At 43.9% G+C, this 23,783-nt stretch overlaps 1 protein-coding gene across 2 annotated transcripts in view; it reads left to right on the top strand.

Annotated features, from left to right (window-relative positions):
- CEP120 (centrosomal protein 120) overlaps positions 1-23,783 on the top strand; it is a 103,863-nt gene that overhangs the window by 40,021 nt on the left and 40,059 nt on the right. For both annotated transcript variants that reach the window (XM_088475161.1, XM_088475160.1), the window contains exons 11-17: positions 226-408; positions 3,550-3,646; positions 3,810-3,932; positions 7,330-7,419; positions 17,680-17,772; positions 20,849-21,010; positions 22,370-22,492. In XM_088475161.1, the coding sequence (XP_088331287.1) occupies positions 226-408; positions 3,550-3,646; positions 3,810-3,932; positions 7,330-7,419; positions 17,680-17,772; positions 20,849-21,010; positions 22,370-22,492 (871 nt within the window). The remainder of the gene's footprint in view (positions 1-225; positions 409-3,549; positions 3,647-3,809; positions 3,933-7,329; positions 7,420-17,679; positions 17,773-20,848; positions 21,011-22,369; positions 22,493-23,783) is intronic.

The raw sequence follows: 23,783 nt of genomic DNA, 5'->3' as shown, positions 1-23,783 counted from the left end.
TACATTGAACTATACTGTTTATCTTTCACATGGCCACTAGAGGTCACCAAAGTCCTATTTCTTTGTTGTGAAGCTGCTGATATGTTTTCATGAACATAACAAACTTAATTTTTAGCATGAGCTACCCTCTAGTTATTGTAATATATAAAAATAAAGTTAATTAAAAGGTAAAGAAAGACTGGTAATTTGTCTTCATTATCTTGAAAATATGACCTTCTTTTAAAGGCTTCCGCTCCTGGTTGAAGTGTGGCACAAAGATAAGCTGGCAAAGGACCTCCTGCTTGGAGTAGCAAGACTTCAATTGTCAAATGTTTTGACTTCAGAAAAGTCACAATTCATAGGACCCCATGGTGACCAATGTTGGAGACAAACCTCTTATGAGAAGACTTCTGTTGTGGCCATAGAGGGGTAAGTCTCTCTTTAATATGATCATTCTAGGTTGCACATTACACATGTATTCCTTAAATAAAGTATCCATGGAGGTCAAATCATCCCTGACTGTCTTGTAACTGCAGCATGTTGTAAAGAAATGTTCTAGATCAGAGGCTCCCAAACTCCACCATTACAGACCACGTTTTAAGGATATCTATGTTTGAGCACAGGTGACTTAATTAGTACCTCAGGCAATTTGGTTTGACCATCTGGACTCAAGCAGGTATATCTTTAAAACCTGGACTGTAATGGTGCAGTTTGGGAACCTCTGTTCTGGGATGTAGTCAGCATCCCGGCAGACCGGATGACGACTGTCCAAATACCGGCGCCAGAATCACGACAGCAGTCGGGATCCCAGCTCCCAGAATCCAGACCGCCGGCATCCCGAAGGTAAGTATCGGGGGTTAGGCACTAAGAGGGGAGGGTTAGGTTTAGGGTGCAAGGACGGAGAGGTTAGGTTTAGGCACTTGGGTGGGAGGTTAGGTTCAGGCACCAGGGAGGGGTAAGGGTTAGCATCAAGGTACTTACCTAATGGCGTCAGGATTCTGACTGCCGGGATGCCGCTGTCGATATTCTGACCACCTGTATCCAATGCCCAACCCCTCTGTTCTATATAATCTATACATTTTGGTAGTTATCAATTGAATCTCACGGACAGGCTTGCAGCAGCCATCGCAGCATAGCATAACCTGTGATTTTAAAAGCTATTTAATGAGGTTAGCAGAGTAGGGACATCCATGGGTTGGGAAGTTGTTGTATACATAGTGAATATACATTAATAAATCAAAAGTTAAAGTACCCCAATTTATTATTTCTACCTCTTCTTATGCCATTGCACACGTACACACTGTTTATCACAGTGGATTCTATATTACAGGTGTAGTGCGGCACATAGCATTTGGCTTTAGGAGCACACTATGCCAGACAAGCATTGATAAAGTGACCAATGTTTAGCACCTTAATGCGTTTCATCCTTTATACTGTACTTATTGCTTTGTTTCTGCACCTATGTTCTCTTTTTTATGTTTCACTGGGTGTACTCTATTTGGGAATACATGGTGCCGTTTTAGATTGATAGTCTTTGTAAATGTTCTAATTCTAGCTGTGAACAGAAAATTCTAGGGGTAAATGGCAAACTGTGGGGTAGATGTATTATTCTGCGTTATGGTGTTTAGTAGTATCAGCGCATATTATGTGCTGCTGATACCGCTTTTCCCCCATGTACTAATCGGGAGATGTTTTTTTAAATGACAGGGAGGGTATAGATCACCGGACAGGTGATGTAACGCACTCCCACATAAGAACAACATAGGATAATACAGGCTGCCATTATCAGGACCTGCTTCACCACAATCTGGAGGTGACGCGGGTCCACACAAATAACGTCCATTAGCGACATCATAATATACCTCTGTCTTTTTTTTAAGCTTGTATGGGTTGTACGTAGTGTTTATAATACAGTTTTCATTACAAATGCTCATTGCTGCATTCTTAGATGTGAAGTGAGGCTTGTTTGCCTCAATAATTTAAAGTGGTGACTGAAAATCTTTCAAGCCAGTAGATGTCACTGTCTGAAAATAAACTATTTAAGCTTCGCATACAAGGGTTTCCGTTACATAAATCCTAATAGAATCTTGTATTGCAACCCAAAAAAAAAATAAAACATTTTTTTGAATCCTAATAATATTCTAAATTAGTGCATGTACTTAACATTAGCTCAATGAGTTTGGGACACTGTTAAGGCATATCTGGGAAATTTGATTTTCTGTACTTTCTGAGTGTTTTTGTAGCATTAAGGGTTTGTCCACCCAAAAATGTTAAATACTCTTTTCCCCCTCAACTTAGATGATCAGGGACCCATTGCCTATTGTAAATGGGGCATTCTCCTGCTGCAACAGAATTTAATGCTCTGATTGGCTAGGTGCTCCAGCCAATCCGGACAGTAATTTTCATAACAATATGTCTGGAGAAATCAGCTGATGGACACTCCTATTGCTGTAGTTGGTTGTGATATGGTTTTATACTAAATATTGAGATTGTGCAATTCTCTGCTATACTTTAAATTCTATATTTAAGCAGAGGATTACACTAGCTGCAGATGTTACAATTAGAGCAATTAGTATTAGAACTTATATGTAGAACAAATCCAAAATAATGAAATACATTCTGCGTGCTTATTTAATTCACCTTCTGGTGTAAAATGAGTTAATGACTGACTTTACATTATATTAAGGTGTTGTATATATTGGCGTTAATATTTGTTAAACATGCAAAAATTTGTATTTTCTTCTGCTGGGAGGGTGAAGCCACAGTCACTCTATTTGGAAAAAACCTGTTTTGGGTACATTGAGCCACAGGGTTAATACTGTTCAAAAAATCTATCACACTAGTGCAATGTGTCCGTAATGTACTAATAGTTATAAGAACACATTATTGTTAATTATGCATAGAAGATCATTTTCACACCTGAAGAAATATTTGGCTTATAAAGTACAAAATCCATATACATATTTCATGTGAGAGCCATTATAGTTTGGGTATCTGGTTTTCAGTGTGATTTTATTTTTTGGGGGGGGTTCTGGAGGTGTAATGTTAATCAGTATTTTTGTAATGAAGACATTTAAATCTAAAAAACATGGATCTCAATATTTATTATATATCCAGGGACAGGCTCCCAAAGGAGAAGGGTGGGTGTCAAGTATGAGGGCCCAAGGGGAGAGATGAGAATATACCAGGAGCATGATGTCAGGGGAAGAGAGGTGGTAAATTAATGTACTACAGCTATAATGGCAGATTGTATGTGATTTCTCTGAGGGGGCAGCAGTGGTGGGAAGAGGAGATGTGGATGGTAGGGGACCCCCAATCCACATTCAGACTGCAGTTTTATCCAGCAAAGCTGTCATTGTGGGTAATATGGGGCTTATTTGGGTAAAATCAAAATCCCTAAGTCTATTTATTGGTGTGAACTAGATAGAAGAATGGTGCTGCAGCCAGTCCATTGCTTCCCTAAGCTATCATCAGGTGATTTGTCAGAGCTTCTTCTACAGGGTATTATTGGTTAGTGGTGTATTTCTGTCTTATAATGGTTTATACTATGCTGTCTAATATTATTTTCAGATCTACAAACAAAGTGGCTGAGCTTTCATACATAGTAATCTTAGAGGATTATGGACTGGTGAAAAAGCGAGAGGTTGTTGTGTCGGAGTCATCTCAGGTATCCTTTCGTATTACCCGATTTTATAATTCTTTCAAACTTGTTTCCATTACTTTTACAATCTGCCTTTGCTATTACTATGTGTATGTTGGTTCAAATTTGTCTCTTCTCAATCTTGCATAGGGTAGCCCATGTTTGATATTTGCTTTTCTTGAATCTCCAGAGCTCACTACTTCAGAATCCTCCTCCTCCGCCTCCTGTAGAACCTCGTGAGACTCTAGAGTACAAAGCTGCTCTTGAGCTGGAAATGTGGAAAGAAATGCAGGAGGACATGTTTGCAAGTCAGGTATGCAATCTATAGTGTTTATTTGACATTATTAAACCGGTATACAAATGATGGTGTCATTTCCGTTTGACATGTCTTGTAGTCTTTTTTTGACACCTTATATTGAAGAGACACAAGTTACACATTGTATGTCAGTGTACAAAAGTAAGGTAGGCTTCAGTGCTAACGACAGGAATAGAAAAACTGGGTCACAGACCTTTGTACTCTGAACAGAGAAGTGAGCAGAAATTGGTGTAGTTGACACTATACAAACTGTGGGGGGAATTCAATTAGGTGTGAGTTTATTCCTGCAAGGCGAATTCACAGCAAATTTCCATTACAAATTACATTTGCAATTCAATTCCAATCTCATTTTTTTTTCAGAATAAATTTGCCTGTCTTTGTTTGCATCCCCCTGAGCAGGTGAAAAGGCAGGGAAAATCTTTATTTTAAGTTTGCTGCAGAACCCCTTGGACAGCCCCCACCCCTCTATTGACTAATTAGGCATATGGAATATCTCAATTTGCTTAATTAAGCCAATAATTACATCATTTTGGGGGTGAAAAAAGATAAATGGCCTCAAAATACCCCAAAATAACCTTTTAAGCTAATAATGAACCCCACATTTAATGAAAGTATTCGTTTGAATGAAATATAATTGCTTTTAATAATTTTTATTTCCATTTTTTAAAGGCGCTTGAAATAGAACTTACCCCAAAAGGATATTTTTCTGCTTTTTTTTTGTTTTGTTTTGTTTTGTTTTGCATTTTTTGTTTAATGCCTTTGTAATTAAATGAAATTCGACAGTTTTTAACATTATTTTACTTTAAAAAAAAAAAAAAATCAGCCATTTGACACCTTTTAAATGGATGTGTGCGGTTCGATTTATTCTGATATGTTCGGATCTCAAAAACGGCATCATATTGGCTAGCCATATTGCATCACATTGGCTATCCAGCTGTAACGTATTTTGGTTAGCCAATAGGAGAAATCTGAACTTGCGATAAAACTGAATAAAACCGAACCCGCACATCTCTACTTTTAAACGTGTACAGTAGTTTCCTTATGCCCACTTACATTCTTCTATAAGATTCTGCTAATGAAGTTTTCATAGTTTTGGGTTCAAGGAAGGTCTCCCCACTTTTTAATGCTATTTTTCTCTTTTTTTTTTTTGTGGACAAAAGCACTGCGAGTACTGGGAATAGGCATTTCTAATTTGAATTGTGCGTATCTCTGGTGCGCACATGAAGGTGAAGTGTGTGAGTTTATCACCTTTTGCAAACTTGCACATAATTGAATTCCCCCTGTTATATGTCATGTGTTTAACTGAAGTTAGAGCACTTATCCAGTTATATTTCAAAACTGGGCAGCATGGACACGGAGAAGTATTCGGTGCAATCTGATACCAGTGAGCGCATCTGAATGCTTGCCACAGTACAGTGAAGTGAGGCACCTATGAAAGTTCATACATCTGCATTTCTTAGCTGGTCAACTCCTCTCACCTTAAGCCAATGTGGATATGTGTTGTTTTTTTTTTGTATGAATGATTTTCAGTCAATTTTATTTATTTTGATATTTTTAAGCAGTATATAGAATGTTTCATACATTAGGTCTGTAGATAAAGTGGTCTTGGCGTAAAATATCTTGTTTCTTTAATAATCATACAGATATTGTTGGCAGTAGATTTGCACTATTCATGAGATTCTTTTTATTAATATAAACTTGCCTTTTTTTTATTTAAATAATGCTGAAATGTTCTGGACTTTCACCCTTCTGGTGTTCTGGCACAACTGCAGATATTAAATAGTTTGGTGTTCTCAGGACTGTTTGCAGCTCATATTAGGTGGGATGTATACTGAGCATAGGGCCTGATTCAGACCCGCTCGCAAGCGGGTCAATGGTGGCCCAGTGCGCACGCACTGCTTGTGCGCGTGCCCCGGAGCAAGCGTAAAAAGCACTTGCTCCGTGGCTCACTACAAAAGGGGCGCCTGTCGATGTTGAAAGACAGCTCGCCCCGTTTTGTAGGCGTGGCCGGGGGGGTGGCTTCACAAACGGAGGTGTTCCCAAGCGAACGCCTGCCGTTTGTGGGAGGCCCCACTGACATCACCAGTGATGTCAGTGAGAGAGCTTCCAGCTCTTAGAGCCAGAAGCTCTCTGGGGATTGGGGCCACGAGACCCTACCACAAGGGTCTTGTCGCAAGCCCGATGGTCACGATGGCCTTGACCATCGCGACCATCATCCTGGCCGCTCGGAATAGCTGTGGGTGGCCACCCACAGCTATGCGAACGGCCAGGAGGCCGCAACTAAAAAAAACAGCGCCCGCCCTGATTCAGAGCAAGCGCTCGCTTTTTGTGAGCACCTCTGAATCCTGCCCATAATCCTTTGTTGCCTCTCAAGCTTGCAGATTTTTAGCATGGCAGATAATAGGGGCCTGATTCAGAGATGCACACAAATCCGAATGTGGCCACATCTCGTGATTTTTAGCAAACTGTGTTGCATGTTCACCGCAGCCCCAGCACAGAGTAGCCTCTCGGTCGCTTCTCACCAAAGGCACAATGGGCAATACTGGGTTCACACATGAGTCCTGTGGGCATGTAACCAGAGCTGCAACCTTTTATGAGTTATGCATGTGTATTGTGGACAGCATTTTCAGTCGCATCTTTTGCCTGAAGCATTGGGTAGGTGGAAGCGCCATTATTAGCGATACCGGGATACCATATGCTGAAGACTAAATTGGTGACCCTATCTACATGCTATGAGCAAATGTAGCAATTTGTGTCTGCTTTCCTTTTTGTGTGTCATTTCTTCAGATATAAGAACTGGCATAACGGACATAATTTTGTCAGAACCATCTTTGCCAATTCACCACTCTGCAAGCTGTTGTAGTGTTAGAGCATTGTCACATCAATTAGATTGATAAGAGGGCTTTGGGAGGAGAAATCTGATTATGACCATTCTACCTAGATCCTGCAGAACACTTACTTAAGCTGGGTACACACTAAACAACTGTGTACCCAGTGATGTGACCCTTGACCCCAGGGCCAACATATCGGGCGGTCCGTATACACTGGGCGATGCCCGACTACCCTGATATGCCGTCCCTCGCCGCATAGCGCTGCATGGGATCGTCAGCCACATCGCCTAATCTTCCTACAAAAGATCAGGCGTTGCGGCTGACGACCCCAGGGGAGCGCGCACTACACGATGTAGTGCATACACATTACACAATATGAACGGTTTGTCGCTACGATGAGTCAGAATCTACCAAATCGTTAGCAATATTGTGTAGTGCGTAGGGCCCTTAACTCTAGACAAAGGTTTGCTCCAAACTATAATTCTATATCCATTTCTTGATATTCTACATTAGACAAATGTAAATAAGAGTAGTAATCATTTACACTGTATTTTAATGTTTAGCTGAAGAAGAAAGAATTGGCCCACATGCAAGTCCTCGCTGAGGAGTGGAAACGAAGAGACAGAGAAAGGGAAGCTTTAGTAAAGAGAAAGGTCAGAGCAATAGATGCATGTAAACCTAATGAACGTTATGTATGTGCGCTCCTCCTGCTACAGAAGATCGCTGCTATTATACTTTGATAGAAATTGAGAAAAACACATGTAACTGTAATAAGCAAGATTTTTAACTTCATGTAAAGGTGACCAGTTCACTTTAATGTATGAGATCTGTAATTTAATATAGAGGTGTGTGGTTGTGTTTATTTAGATAGTAGGATTGTACCTCTTTTGTAACAGGAAGTTCTTTTCCAAGATGTTCTCCTATGACACAGTTGTGCATTTGCTAAATAGATCTGTGTAACAGGTTTAGAATGATTTCTGTGACCGCAATAAAAAAAGGGGGACTGTAACCTGTGCAGGGTGTGCTGCTGCTACTGAAAGGTTGCCCTCCTTTTTGGTACAGAATTTATAGTATTAAGCACTGCGCTCAGCCCCTGTGATGTTTTGGATAATGTACAAGTGATCTGAACCGAGCAAAAATGCTCACGATCTGCAATTTGTAAATATCTTTTACTTCATTGTAAAAACAAGTGATACAATAATGCAAAGAAACAAACAATATGAAAAAACACTTGTAAAATGTCAAAATAAATGTGAACTTTGGAACCACGTGTTTCCGAGATTCATTGAGATTCAATCATGTAGTAGAGCAGAGTTCAACAAGTAAATGTCCCTGAAAGAAACTATTCACCAGTCCAAGTAGTGGTAGTGGACAGTACAAAGTGTTCCTTGATTGATCGCAAGCTCACAGAAATGCGCCAACACCAGGAAGTCCAGAGCCGGCTAACGAACTGCAAGGAGGAGGATATCTGAGCATAGTGGTGGGGAAAGAATCTGGTGAGTCTCTACTAGTGCAGGCGGTACCTGGCATTAAATCTCATCATAGCTCGAGCCGCCGTTATCCCCTCCCAAGGCAGTGGTTGAATTGCATGTTGGGCGCGGATCCAGAAGACGTCTTCACAAAGGCGCACCTCTGATCTGTAGCACACTTGGCAAGGACGCACAGTCCGGAGTCCTGACGCCCACTCCGCCAGAGCAGCTCCCCTACCCTCCTGTGAAGGTAACACCGTGGGCAACAAAGACTTGATTTGCACCATCAAGGGAAACTACCCTCTCCCATGAAATACTGTTTCTAATATCAGGACACTGCATTACACAGGACACCTATATCCCCTGTAAAATACAACTAACCACAGTGATCAATCAAGGAACACTTTGTACTGTGTTAAGAGTTCCACTACCAATGCGTGGACTGGTGAATAGTTCGTCTCCGTTCTGACTACAAACCAAATCTACTACAGAAAAAAGTTCTGGTTGACCGTGCAAGAGAAAAAAAAAGATCTGTCTCGCGCATGTAATCACGGATACTGCTACTTTCCAGTCAGAGCCAGTCAGTCATGGACCTCCTAGGTGGTCATGTGATAACATAGGGAGGAGGAGTTCATGTCTGCTGAGAAGTGTGGTCAAGATCATCAATAATGGTCTTTATGGAACCCACGGGATCGTTCCTCCACACCTCAGGATGGGATTACCAGAATGCACCTGACCTCTTTCCAATAGACCCCTTATGTTCCTGTGTTCAGCCACTTAGTATGTGCATATCATGTGAATACAAATATTATTTGTTCCCATGATGTAAGAATTTTAGGAGTTTTATTTGTTTGTACACACTGCAGCGTCTTTTTGTGCGAATTTTTCTACATCAGGGTCCATAGGGTATCCACAGGATACCTTGGGGTATAGGTGATGACGTCAGGCATCGGGCACCATAGAGTTAAGCTTTTCAGCCTCCCAGGATGCACTAGGGTCCCCCTCCTATACCCCGCCCCCGAGCCAAGGCATCTCAGTTTCGTTTGGTGCCCGGCCGGAGTCGGATGCACCTGTTAGAGGGGGGCTAAGAAGAGCCCCTGAAGTTTTCTACAATGCAGCTGTGGCTGCACATCTGGAAGTACAGCATGGACAGTCAGTACTGACGTCCATGCTGTCTTCCCTACACCCCCGCCGGTACCAGAACGCCGGTACTGATCCGGGGATGCTGGTAAGCATCTGGGGTCACAGCTAGCGGTGACCCCAGATGTTTGGGACCATGGTCGGATCTAAGGGGGACAACAAGGTAAGCAGCGGAGTCCCGCGGTGAGACCCTGCTGAACATGGTCCAGAGTCCCCAGGCAGGGGGCTCCCTGGGGACTGGCTGCAGTGTGGAGCCAGGTATTAACCTGCGCTTCCACTACCACCCTGGGACAGCGGATCGCGGCAGAGCGGTAGCTCTGCGGCATCCCATGGGTTAAATGCATGCCAGGGGAGCGCACCTTCCCTGTCTCACAGCCGGCGCCTCCCCCGCTGCACACAGCCCTCTCTGCACACGCTGACTGGCCCTGTGGCAGCGCTCCTCCCCCAGGCCAGCCTCCTCTATGCTCCTCGGTGGCCATCTTTCACAACGCATGGTGAACGCTGCTGGAAGCTTAAAACTGAGGCATCGTGGTCTGGGTCCCCCGGCATACCTCTCCTCCGCTTGGTCAGGTCTGTGTATGCAGCGCTGTGTCCTACCAGGCTCTGTGTCTGAGTAGTTGAGTATCAGCGCTGATAGTGCAGGAATTGATTTTCTGTGCATTGTATGTGACTGCTGCTAGCACTGCTGCCTGTACTTTCAATTTCTTCTGTCAGCCTTTTCACTGTCCTGATCTTTCTGCTAAAGCCCTTGCGGTGTGATGCTTGCAGGGTGGTCTCCCACTATATTAACAAGTATCCGTGAGAGGGGTCACATACATACCATCATGTCTGAGAGTGACTTTCCACTCCAGCTTCTGTGTACTACGTGTAAGGTACCAGTAGCTGAGGGGGAGGGTAGCGCGGAGGGGCTATGTCGGCAGTGTTATTTATTGGCGCGGCCACTTACTGTCACGGCACCGGTACAGGAGCCGCCCTGTGCTTGTTTCACCAAAGCGCTTACAACCCTGGTGGGCCAGTTAGCCTGTGTTCTCACAGATGGGATTGTCCCAGCAGTCAGTGGTGTCGTCACCCATGCAGGGTTTCCCGAGGCAATTGATGGTACCCCACAGTCTCCCTATTTCCCCTCCCCAGGTCTCTCAGGAGCCTGCGTGGGTTAATTCGCTGACTAGTTCTGTACAGCACTTGTCGGACGTGTTACAAGGAGAGTCTGTGTTACGGCCACATAAGCGGCCGGTGGCGTCTCTGTCTGCTCCCTATGAGGATGACGACGTGACATCTGATGATGGGGAGATTCTGGATCTTTCGGACCAGGAACCTCTCCGTACTAAAGAGTCGGACGCTAGGTCCAAGGTATATATTCCTGGACTTATTCGGGCAGTCCGCACAGCTTTAGTGATTGAGGACGAAGATCCTCCGGTGTCCAAATCTAAATATGCCTTTTTTAAGGATATTAAAGGTGACGCCACAGTGTTTCCTCTTTCAGGTCAGTTAGTGGACCATTTAGAGGAAGCGTGGAAACAGCCTGGCAAACGGTACCAGCCGCAGAGACGTTTGGCGGTGGCTTATCCGTTTGCGGATAATTATTTTTCTAAGTGGGAATCCCCTCCACTGGTGGATTCTCATGTGACACGCCTAGTCCGTAGTGCCACATTGCCCATGCCCTCCATGTCTTCCCTGAAGGATGCTACGGACCGTAAGGTGGAGATATGCCTAAGCACGGGCTGATACTTTGGAGGCGTCTTTCGATTCCGACTGTTCGGCTGAACAGACCGAGTTGATAGGCAATCTCCGGGATTCAGCCACTTATATCAATGAAGCGGCCTTGGATATCAGTACCCTGGCGTCTCGGATTTCTTCGGCAGCTGTAGCTGCTCGTCGCACCTTATGGTTGCGATCTTGGAAGGCGGACGCTGATTCCAAAAAGGGCTTGGAAGCTTTGCCTTTTAATGGAGAAGTCCTATTTGGTCCGGACCTGGACAAAATTGTAGCCACACTGGCGGCAGCCAAATCAGCATGTCTCCCGGCTGCTGCAGTTCCTTCCAGTTCAGGTACGTCGTCCTTTCGGCCTTATAGGGCCCAGGGTAGGCCTAAAGCACAGTCCTTTCCCCGACAGGCTGGCCCCAAAAAATCGGCCAAGCCCCGGAAGCAGGCCTGGAGTACCAGACGTCCAGCCCCTAAGCTAGATGACAAGCCTGCGGCCTGATGGTTCGGGCCTCCCTTTGGGGGATCCCAAAGTGGGAGGCCATCTGCTGCAGTTCGCCCAGTGTTGGTCGGTTACCACGACACACTTGGGTTCTCGAGGTGGTTTCTCACGGGTACGCCCTCTCCTTTCGGCACAGGCCCCAGTCTTGATACTTCACCACGGGTCTTCCATCAGACCGGAACAAAGCCTTGGAACTGCGGAAGGTTTTGCACACTATGCTCCAGGCTGGAGTTATAGTGCCTGTTCCATTCTCCCAGAAGGGTCAGGGTTTCTATTCCAATCTGTTTTTGGTGCAGAAACCCAATGGGTCGTATCGTCCGATCCTCAACCTCAAAGCACTCAACAAGTCTTTGCGGGTGCCGAGGTTTCGGATGGAGACCCTACGGTCCATCATTCTGGCGCTGGAACCTGGGGATTACATGGTGTCGTTGGACATACAGGACGCTTACCTGCATGTCCCTATTCTTTTACGCCATCAACAGTTCATCAGGTTTGCAATCCGCAACGACCACTTTCAGTTCCGGGCGTTACCTTTTGGGCTGGCGACAGCACCACGTGTTTTCACCAAGGTGTTGGCAGTCATGGCAGCTTCCCTGCAGCTGCAGGGAGTCCGCATGTTACCGTACTTGGACGACCTTCTGTTGGTGGCAGGATCTCCAGAGCTTCTTCTACGCCACTTGGACCTGACCATTGTGGTACTGCAACGGCACGGCTGGTTGATAAACTGGCAGAAGTCCACCCTGATCCCGTCTCAGTGGATTCTGCACCTCGGAGCCTTATTGGACTCCGGACAGCAAAGGATCTTTGTGACGGGGGAAAATATCTCTGCCTTGCAGTTGACGGTGCGCAGTTGTCTGCAGAATCGCCGGGTGTCTCTGCACTCGGCAATGAGGTTACTGGGCTCCATGGTGTCGGTATTCGACATGGTGGAATATGCCCAGTTTCACTCCAGACCTCTGCAGCACTTGATCCTGTCCAAATGGAATGGACGGCCTCAGAGTCTACGGTCCCAGACGATGGTACTCACGCCAGAGGTTCGCCTGTCCCTAGCCTGGTGGTTGCAGACGACCCATCTCAACAAGGGTCGTCTGTTCTGGGTGGCGAATTGGGTCCTGTTGACAACGGACGCCAGTCTTCGGGGCTGGGGAGCAGTCACGGGTCCACACTTGTTCCAGGGCAGGTGGACTCGGGCGGAAACAGAGCTTCCAATAAACATCTTGGAGCTCCGCACGGTGTTCAATGCTCTCCAGCAGGCACATCGGGTTCTCCAAGGTCACCCAGTGCAGGTCCAGTCGGACAACGCTACCACCTTGGCCTACATAAATCGGCAAGGAGGAACCCGAAGTCGGGCGGCTCTCGTAGAGGTGTACCGAATCCTGGTTTGGGCGGAGCGCAATCTCCCGGCCATATCAGCAGTATTTATCCCGGGAGTCCTCAACTGGGAGGCCGACTTTCTAAGTCGCCAGGACGTTCATCCGGGGGAATGGTCTCTGCACCAGGACGTCTTTCAACTGCTGGTGGACAGGTGGGGTCTTCCAGAGATCGACCTCATGGCGTCACGGCACAACAACAAGTTGCCGGTGTACGGGTCTCGCACAAGAGACGAAAAGGCGTCTCTAGTGGATGCTCTGTCCGTCCGGTGGACATTTCGGTTTGCTTATCTGTTTCCTCTGTTTTCCCTTCTTCCTCGGGTAATCCGGAAATTCAAACAGGAAGGAGGGACGCTCCTGTTGATAGCTCCCGCGTGGCCCCGGAGGCACTGGTTCTCAGACCTCCAGGGACTGTCCGTGGACATTCCTCTGCGGTTGCCGTTACGCCCGGACCTCCCGTCACAGGGTCCTTGTCTTCACCCGGACCTGACTCTGCTGTCTTTGACAGCGTGGCTGTTGAGATGGCCATGTTAAGGTCCAGGGGGTTTTCCAGCTCTGTAGTGCAAACTATGCTAATAGCTCGGAAACCATCTTCTGCAAGGTTATACCATCGTGTGTGGCATACGTTCTTCCAGTGGTGTCGGCCGAGAGGTTATGCTCCTCTGGAGTTCCGTCTGTCTAGAGTGTTAGCTTTCCTACAGGCGGGACTGGACCATGGGCTTCGCCTTGCATCCCTGAAGGTGCAGAATTCAGCCACCTTTTGGTACACCGGTGGCGCCTTGGGATTTAGCTGTGGTTCTGAGGGCTCACCAGGGACTGCTGTTTGGACCACTGGGATCAGTGGACCTCAAATGGCTGACAGCTAAGGCAATTTTCCTTCTGGCCATTGCTTCGGCCAGACGTGTTTCTGACTTAGGGGCTCTCTCCTGTGGACCCCTTTTCTGATTTTTCATAGGAACAGGGCGGTGCTGCGCACTCGTCCTGGATTCCTTCCTAAAGTTGTTTCCCGTTTTCACATCAACGAGGAAATCGTTGTGCCGGCTTTTAACTCACCGGATCTTTCGGTGGGTGAGGCCACTTTGGACATTGTGCGGGCCTTAAGAATTTATGTTGACCGCACTTCTTCGTTTAGGAAGTCGGACGCCTTGTTTGTCCTCTATGGCTTCCGTAAAAAGGGTTGGCCTGCTTCAAAGCAAACTTTGGCAGGCTGGATTCGTATGGCCATTTCAGAAGCTTATCTTCATGAAGGCCCTTCGGTTCCTTCCTCTGAGAGCTCATTCCACTAGGTCTGTGGGTCCTTCGTGGGCTGCTCGTCGTGGTGCCTCTGCAGTCCAGATCTGCAGGGCTGCCACTTGGTCCTCGGTCCATACCTTTGTGAGGTATTACGCGTTTGACACCTTTGCCTCTCAGGATGCTTCCTTTCGGTGGCGGATTCTCCTTTCAGCACAGGAGCGTCCCCACCCTTGAAGGATACTGCTTTGGGACATCCCCAAGGTATCCTGTGGATACCCTATGGACCTTGATGTAGAAAATGAGATATGGTAAGAACTTACCTTTTGTTATCTCTATTTCTACGAAGTCCATAGGGTTCCACAGGACTCCCGCCCTGTCGCACCTGTGCTGCAGATGGGCTTTACTCTGGTCACCGGTTTTTCCGTCTCCCTCTGGTGAGATTGTGATTCTTGTGTGTGTCCAGATCTTTTTTTCCTCTCTCTTCCTTCTCCTCCTCCGGCCTATGGCTTAGTACGTAACTGAGATGCCTTTGCTCGGGGGCGGGGTATAGGAGGGGGACCCTAGTGCATCCTGGGAGGCTGAAAACTTAACTCTATGGTGCCCGATGCCTGACGTCATCACCTATACCCCAAGGTATCCTGTGGAACCCTATGGACTTCGTAGAAATAGAGATAACAAAGGTAAGTTCTTACCATATCTCATATGTTTACAATCGTATGCTTCTTATTCACACAGTGATGTGAATAGGACAGACAAGCAGCTTCTGCTGATTAAAATGATAGGCAGCATGTCTATGTTCTCTGTGCATCTGCGGGTGTATCAGCATGCGAAACTCTACGTTAGTGTTACAGCTATGACACTGTAACGTAACATTTCACATGCAGATACACCCGCAGTCGCACACAGAATATAGGCATGCTGCATATCATTTTAATCAGCAGAAGCTGTTTGTGCTAACTATTCGCATCACTGTGTTAATAAGATGCATTTGAAGATAAAATGTCGCTCGGAGAACGCTCATCGCTACTGAGGCACACTGAGCTCCCGCGGTATATGTGGCGCGACATGTAGAACATGTAGGATAGATGTATATATATATCTCTCTCTCTCTCTCTCTCTCTCTCTCTCTCTCTCTCTCTCTCTCTCTCTCTCTCTCTCTCTCTCTCTCTCTCTCTCTCTCTCTATCTATATATATATATATATATATATATATATATATATAATATGTGTGTATGTATGTATATCCAAATGTCATGGGATAGCTGTATGTAAAGGTAATGGTAGCTGGTGTCACCGTACTTTCACGTCTTGGAGATGTCCAGGCCTGCATCAGTTGTAATTTGATATTGCGTGAGTCGATTTAAACACCATCTAGGGTGCACATAGCAAGGCGACATGAATTATCGGAGTTTGAACGGGGCATAATATTTGGTGCCCGACGAAGTTGTGTGGACATTCAACATTCCTCGATCTACGGTGTTATGCTCATAGCTCATGAAATGCATTGCCACCTACCATGGGCAGCGCAGTAGCCGATCACAGGTGCTTAATAATCATGACAAGCGGCGTCTGGCCAGAATCATCCGTGGTAACAGACAAGTGACACTGACTCAAATCACATCCACATTCAATGCAGGAGATACCAGGCTCACATCCAGCAGGTCAGTGCAGCGTTTTTCTGTTTCCATGGCTTATGGGAGCAGAAGAACCATCAGAGTGCCCCTTTTTTACATTAGGACACCGTAAACCGCACCTCACCTGGGCTCATGATGTTGCTAATTGGACCCTGGAGTACTGGCAACATGTGGAGTGGTCCGTTGAGTCAGTTGTTTCGGGCTGATGGTAGGGTTTGAGTGTGGCATAGACCTCATGAGGCCTTGGACCCTAGTTGTCTACAAGGCTCCGTGCAGGCTGGTGGTGGTTTCATAATGGTGTGGGGTGTGTTAACGTGGCATGGGCTGGGTCCGCTGGTCCGTCTGAAAACGTCATTGACTGGTTACATTGCATTGCTTGATAACAATATGCAGCCCTTCATGAACTTCATGTTCCCCCACAACAATGGAATATACTAGCAGGATTATGCACCATGTCATTGATCCCAAGTTGTCCAGTATTGGTTTAAGGAGCACTCAGGGTAGATGTCCGATGAATTGTGTGGCCACGATGTTTGACCGACATGAACCCATTCGAGCATTTATAGGACGTGATGGAGAGGACCATAAAATCACTGATCAGCTGGCAGGTCTTGTGTGGAGTTCACGGTATGCAGTGATTAATACCTACCAAAAGTGGTCCAAGTAAGTAAAACTGGTAACAGGATCATAAGCGCCCAAGGCTTATTGATGTACGTGGGGAGCAAAGGCTAGTCCATCTGGTCCTATCCCACAGAAGACCTACTGTAGCACAAATTGCTGAAAAAGTTAATTCTGGCTATGACTGAAAGGTGTCAGAACACACTGTGTATTGCAGCTTGCTGTGTTTGGGGCGGCGGATCCACAGATCAGTCAGAGTACACATGCTGGCCTCTGTCCACCACTGAAAGCGCCTACAATGGGTGCCTGAGCATCAGAATTGGGCTATGGAGCAATGGAAGAAAGTGGCCTGGTCTGATAAATCAAGTTTTCTTTTACATCATGTGGACTGGAAGGTGGCTGTGCATTGCTTACCTGGTGTAGAGATTGTACCAGGATGGAAAGAAGGCAATCTGGCAGAGGCTCTGTGATGCTCTGGGAAACTTTGGACCCTGCCATTTTTGTGCATGTTGCTTTGACAAATACCACCTACCTAAACATTGTTGCAGACCAGTTACACCATTTCATGGTAATGGTACTCCCTTATGGCAGTGGCCTATTTCAACAGGATAAAGCACCCTGCCACACTACAACCCACCTCTCAACTAACTGGACTTAAAGTGTCTGCTGCCAACGTCTTGGTACCAGCACCCAGGACACATGGGGGGGCGATTCAATTTAGCGCGATGCTGAATAGCCCCGGGAGGGAGCTCCCGGTGCATTTCTATTCACTGTGCTGTTCATCAGACTTAAGGATTTCTTCTCATACCTCCCTGGGAATGTGAGGACAAATCCGACTAAAGTGCCGGTTGCTCGGCTGTTCCACTGCTTAGCGCGGTGACAGCCGCGCGGCCAGCACTTTAGTCCGAGAATGCCAACTAAACACCCAGGTTAAGTCGCGAGAACCAGCATTCTCTGACTTAACCACTTGCTGACTAAGCAAACAGTGCGTAGAATTGAATAGCTCCCATTCAGAGGTCTTGTGAAGTCCATGCCTGGACGGATGAGAGCTGTTTTGGCGGTACATGGTTTTAATGTTATGGCTTGTGTGTGTGCATGTGTATATATGTATACAGTATGTATGTTTCCTTTTTTTTTTCTTTTTTTTTTTTTTTAATTGATTTGTGTTGAGCTGGAAAATGTCATACTTGCTTTTTGTAGTAAATATTTGTTTCTGTGAGTCCATTTTTATTTATTTTTTTGTTAGGTTGCTGAATACACAGTTCTGGAAGAACAATTGCAAAAAGCTTTGGCAGATTTAGACAAGCGAGAGCGTCAACTTGCCAGTGATGAAATTGAGGTATGATTATCTATTTCAACGATTCTGTGTAATTACAAAATAGATTTTAACTACATTGAAACAATCTGAAGGAAGAGCATAGTCTATATTTATTACATTCTCATTTAAAAATTGCAAAACAATCATTAACTCACAGCAGCCTCTTACAAAACCTCACTAACGGAAGAGTAGTGAATAAAAATGAATATTTGTAGTAGGCGTAAAAAATTAAATCAAAAGCATAAACAACAAAAAACAGTTTAAAAGATTAATTCTGACAGTTAGCAGGGAGATATATAGATATATAACCTGGTTTGCTTCACACCAAAATAGCGCAATATAAATCTGTAAAAATATGTGTTGATGTTGGCAGTAATTTTTTTTTTTTTTACTTTTGTTCTCCATTCGCATATATTGTAAAATATGATTATACTTCCACAGCTTTACCTATGAAGTGTAAGGTTTTCTGCCTAGGAGAGGAAAGGCCATAAATCTTCAGGGTCATGGAGAATATCCTGCTTTCTGTTCTTGGCACAATCCTATTGGTAAAATCCGACATTTGCTAGGATATGGACATAAAGCAGAAAGTAACTCTGGTGCCTTAAACATTTCCTTATCTAAGACACATTAATTTATTCTGGACATGTTGACATACTGGATCTGCACTAGGAAAGTTTTATTAAGATGCTCTTCTGTTACCATGCACATTTTTACGTATGAAAAGCTCTCTGTAACTCGCTTTATACTATTAATAGGATCAAATTCTGTTTTCCTGTTACCTTGACATTGGCTTTCCTTTTTTTTTCTGCTGTGTGTAAATACATCCATATGGCTTGTTTGCTTTTTGTTCTGTTTATTTACTTTTTAGCTTTGGTTGGTTTCATGTACAGTTTTGATTCTGTACTACTTTACCGCTAACATAAAGGAGTTTATATACATCTGGTTATGATAGTCATGTATTGGCTGTGTGGTTCTAGCACAAATAGGGATTATTTGTCACTAAAGAGGCATTTTGTCTGTGCCAGTGACTTTCTTAAATACATGCATTTGAATAGAGCAGTTTTGTATGTTAAATTATGTGCTCCCTGTTGACTGTGACTGTAAACCAGTACTTAATTGGGTTTACAATGGAAGGTAATCTAAGAATTGAAAGTAAAATATTAGCTAAAATTGAAGTAATTTAAATAGTAAATTATTATTATTATCCTTTATTTATATGGCGCCACAAGTGTTCTGCAGCACCTTTACATAGACAAGGACACGATTTATATACATTGCTGCAATAGTGATTAAAGCGCTCACAATAAGCAGCAGGGAGTTGGCAGTCACGTGTTAGGTGCCTTTATGGGGAGTAAAGAGTAGAAGAAAATGTAATGACAAGCACATGAGGGAAGAGGTCCCTGCTTGTGAGAGCTTACATTCTAAAGGGGAGGGGCAAGCAGACAGGAGTGACACAGAAGGGGAAGATAGGGAGGAAAGAGCCTGAGGTAGGTTAGGATAAGAGCTGGAAGGCCTTGATGAAGTAGTGGGTCTTGAGAGCCCGTTTGAAGATTTGTGGAGAGTCGGAGAGGGAGAGCATTGCAAAGGTAGGGAGCAGCACGGGCAAAATCTTGGATGCATTTGTTGAGCAAAGTGGTCGGGCGGGAGTGTGAAGGGAGAGAATGTCAGAGATGTATGCGGGAGAGGATTTGGTGAGGGCTTTGCAGGCGAGTATAAGAACCTTAAATTGGCATCTGAAGGGGAAGGGGAGCCAGTGTAGGGCTTGAAGGAGAGGGGGAAGCAGATGTAGAACGTCTGGAGAGGAAGATGAGCCGAGCAGCAGGATTGAGAGCCGATTGTAGTGGAGAGAGGTGAGAGACTGGGAGGCCAATTTAGGAGAAAGTTACAGTAGTCCAATCTGGAGATGACCAGCGAGTGGATGAGTGTTTTAGTGGCATCCTGGGTGAGGAAGGGTCTAATCCTGGAGATATTTTTTAGGTGGAAACGGCAGAACTGCGAGAGGTGCTGAATGTGTGGTTTAAAGGAGAGGTGTAGTCTAGGATAACTCCAAGACAGCGCACTTTGGGGCTAGAGGAGATAATTGTGCCATCAATTGATAATTAATTGTGGGAAGTGAGGTAGTGGAAGAGGGTGGGAAGATGATCAGCTCAGTCTTAGACATGTTAAGTTTAAGAAAGTGCTGGGACATCCATGAAGAGACAGCAGAGAGACAGTTGGAGATACGGGTAAGGAGCGAGGGGGAGAGCTCAGGGGTGGAAAGGTAAATTTTGAGTATCATCAGCATAGAGATGATATTGGAGGTCAAAGGAGTTTGAGTTCACCTAAAGAGGACGTATATGGGGAGAAAAGTAGGGGTCCAAGAACAGAACTTTGGGGAACTCCTACTGTTAGTGGAAGTGGGGAGGGGGAGAGGAGTCATGAGAGGACACAGAAGGAACGATCAGAGAGGTAGGATGTACAGTATCTGTATTAAACATTTGTGCAGTCACACTTTCAAGATGTGCATCATCTTTTTATCCATCCTATGCACATAGAAATATTAATGGTACACAGGCTGTATAAGATAATAAAGGTTTTTAAGTTTTACATTGTTGACAGTGGTGCCAGTTATGGCTTCTTTTATCCTATTCTACACAAGGGAGCTTCACTGAGGCAAAACCTGGATATTTTTTATTTTCTCCCTGTACACTAGTTAAGGATATTAAATCCCACCCCAATCCAAAATAAGGGCTCCAAAATGAAATCTCCAGTGTATCATTCATTCATTCCAGTATTCACAATATAACATTGCAGACATTGTCACAGATTGATCAGTAGATAAGTATAGCGGCTGTTTTGCGGTAACTCTGGACTCACTGATTTTTGTTCAAAGTTACATAGGGATGTGTTAAAAAATGTGCAAGTCAGGGTGCAATCAGGCTGCAAGTGGGCCAGATGAGGGGCCGTTGCTGGCTTTTTTGCAATGAACTGTGTCCCCCCTCCCCCCCACACACCTTCTTGTGGCTAATGGAATCAACCTCATAGCCGATTTATCAACACCTGGGTCCAGTACTATATATTCAGTTTTAGGTAAAGTCATAGGCTCTTTACATTACAGTTGAAGAAGGCGAAGGCAGAAATCCAGTTACAGTGTGAACGGAGTGTCCAGGAACGGCAGGACTCGATAAGACGAGTACGAGAAGACTCCGCACATCAAATAGAGTTGGAGAGGTTAAAGGCCAAGCAGCTAGAGGAAGACAAGCTACGTCTACAACAACGGGTAAGCGAAGGCTGGGTTTTCTGACCAGCTTAAATATATAGATTAAACCCATCTGTTTGAGTAAAAATCAATTGATGTAACTACAATACAGGTTGAGTCTCCCATATCCAAATATTCTGAAATACGGAATAATTTTTGCATGACACAGATAATGAAACCTTTGATTTTTGATGGTTCAATGTACACAAACTTTGTCTAAGGCACAAATTATTAAAAATATTGTATAAAATTACCTTCAGGCTGTGTGTATAAGGTGTATATGAAACATAAATGAATTTCACTTCTGTACACAAACTTTGCTTGAGCCACAAAAATATTGAGAATATTGTATAAAATGACCTGCAGGCTGTGTGTATAATGTGTATATAACACATACATGCATTCTGTGTGTATATTTTTGTCCCATTCCCAAGATATTTCATTATGATATGCAAATATTCCAAAATACGGAATATTCCATTATCCAAAATATCCCTGGTCCCAAGCATTTTGGATATGGGAGACTCAACCTGTATTTGAAACAAAATACTTCTACTATTGAAATAGGAAAGTCATGAAATCTTGATTTCTTTAGTTGTTCAGTAAATGTAGCTCTAGGAATCATTGCAATTCTTAGTAGACACTTAAATTTTTGATGGGCATTCACAAACTGTCTTTGTCCTGTCCAAGTCCCTCCTTCTACTCAGTTGTTTTTTTTTTTTTTTTTTTTTAATGGACCAAAATTTCCTAAATCAGCGCCTGGGAGTTAGCTAACATTTGACTGACTCAATAGCAAGTATTCAGAAGATATTGCATTTTAGGAGAAGCCCTAGAACTATAGTGTGATGAAACAGAGTCCAGGCTAGTAACTAAGCTGTCAGAAGTAATGCAATTTATGGAGGCCAGTTTCTATATATTATCTCCTGTCTGTGTTTTGATTGTGTCACTAGGAAATAAATAACTTTTTCACATTTTGTTTCCTAAGTATGAGTATTTTTTCAATCTTTCTTTCCTTGTCTATTCTGCATATCTGAAAACAGCCATAACTCACGGTGGCAGTGTTATTTCCATATCTGTTTAATGTCTATTGATGTGTAGGATTCATGAGCTGAGTACAGACATGCTCTATGTCCTAAAATTCCTTTTTTAAGAATCTGCATCTTTCTTTCTTTTCTTTCTTTTTCTTTCTTTTATTTCTTTTTCTTTCTTTCTTTTTTTCTTTCTTTTTTTCTTTCTTTTTTTCTTTCTTTTTTCTTTTTTTTTTTTTTTATTTCCTTCCTTCCTTCCTTCCTTCCTTCCTTCCTTCCTTCCTTCCTTCCTTCCTTCCTTCCTTCCTTCCTTCCTTCCTTCCTTCCTTCCTATTTTATTTATTATTGTTAGCTTCAAGAAGCAGAACACAAGTTTAAAGCACTGGACAAAGAGTTCCAACAGTATAAGCAGCAACAGGGCAGTAAACCAGAAATCCGATTACAGTCTGAGATCAATCTTCTCACTTTAGAAAAGGTAATCCCGACTTGCCAGTCATGTGACATGACCAGTGTTTTTGTACTTTGTTGCTTTAAGTATATTTATTTGAAAGGTAAAATGCAATAGTTACAATATTTCTTGATAATTTGAATGGATTTTCTAATCCAGTAATAGTGTAGTTTACGTGAATAAAAATATGACTTAACTACACAGGGTGTTCAAATTTCACTGTTATTAAATGTATTATCAAAATCTATTTTTCTGATTGACATTTTGTTTAAATGGTTATCCAACCTAGTAAAAAGAATAGAATTCCACTTAGTGCTTTAATATTTTTTGTATAGTACTCCATTGGGATACTGGCAGTGAAGTGCACAATATTACTTGGTATGAGATCTTGTTTCACATATATATTTGCATTGCTACATATTCTATTCACTGATTTAGTCAGTATGCATAATAACTGCATAAATCCTGGTCACTTCATGTGACATCACAACAGTGGTAAGAGCTTACTGAACATGTGACTGAAGAGCCACTCAAAATTGATTCTCTACCATCTTATGCAGACCACTCAGTAACCGATACGATTGATTGATCTGATTGACAGGATCTGTAAACATTCCGTTTTGAAAGGGTTCAATCCAATTAGGTATGAGTTTGCAAATGCGAGTTTGTTTCATCAAACTCTCATACATCGTACCCGAGAAATGCAAGATCCAATTAGAAATGTCATTTTGTGGTAGTCGCAGTGAGGTTGCGTGACTTTTCTGCAACATGCAACCTGGGAGAATGCATGAAAGAAATGGGAAAATCGCCCTGAACCCCAAAAAAAAGTTGCAACGGAGATAGCAGGATCATATGTAGGCTGTTGGTAGCCATAAAAAAGTACTAGAGGTTTTTAAAAGCTGTGAAATGGCTGATTTTTGCACTTCCAATTGTTTTTCAGCAAATTAACATCTTTCCAGCATTTTTGGGGTACAGAAAAATGTATGCAGAGAATTTAATACAAGTTTGTAAAAAATTGTAATAAACACTTTTACCTCTCATCTGCAAGTGTAAAAAACATTCTCACATTAATACATCATCTCCACATCATTTACACCCCCCACATTCCTTTCCCACATCATTTACACCTCCACATACCTGTCCCACATCATTTACACCTCCACATACCTGTCCCACATCATTTACACCTCCACATACCTGTCCCACATCAGTTACACCTCCACATACCTGTCCCACATCATTTACACCTCCACATACCTGTTCTACATCATTTACACCTCCACATACCTGTCCCACATAATTTACACCTCCACGTACC

The sequence above is a fragment of the Taudactylus pleione genome, unplaced genomic scaffold (genome assembly GCF_031769625.1).
Source record: "Taudactylus pleione unplaced genomic scaffold, aTauple2 ptg000162l, whole genome shotgun sequence".
Taxonomy (NCBI): domain Eukaryota; kingdom Metazoa; phylum Chordata; class Amphibia; order Anura; family Myobatrachidae; genus Taudactylus; species Taudactylus pleione.
This window is presented reverse-complemented; position numbering and strand designations above follow the sequence as displayed.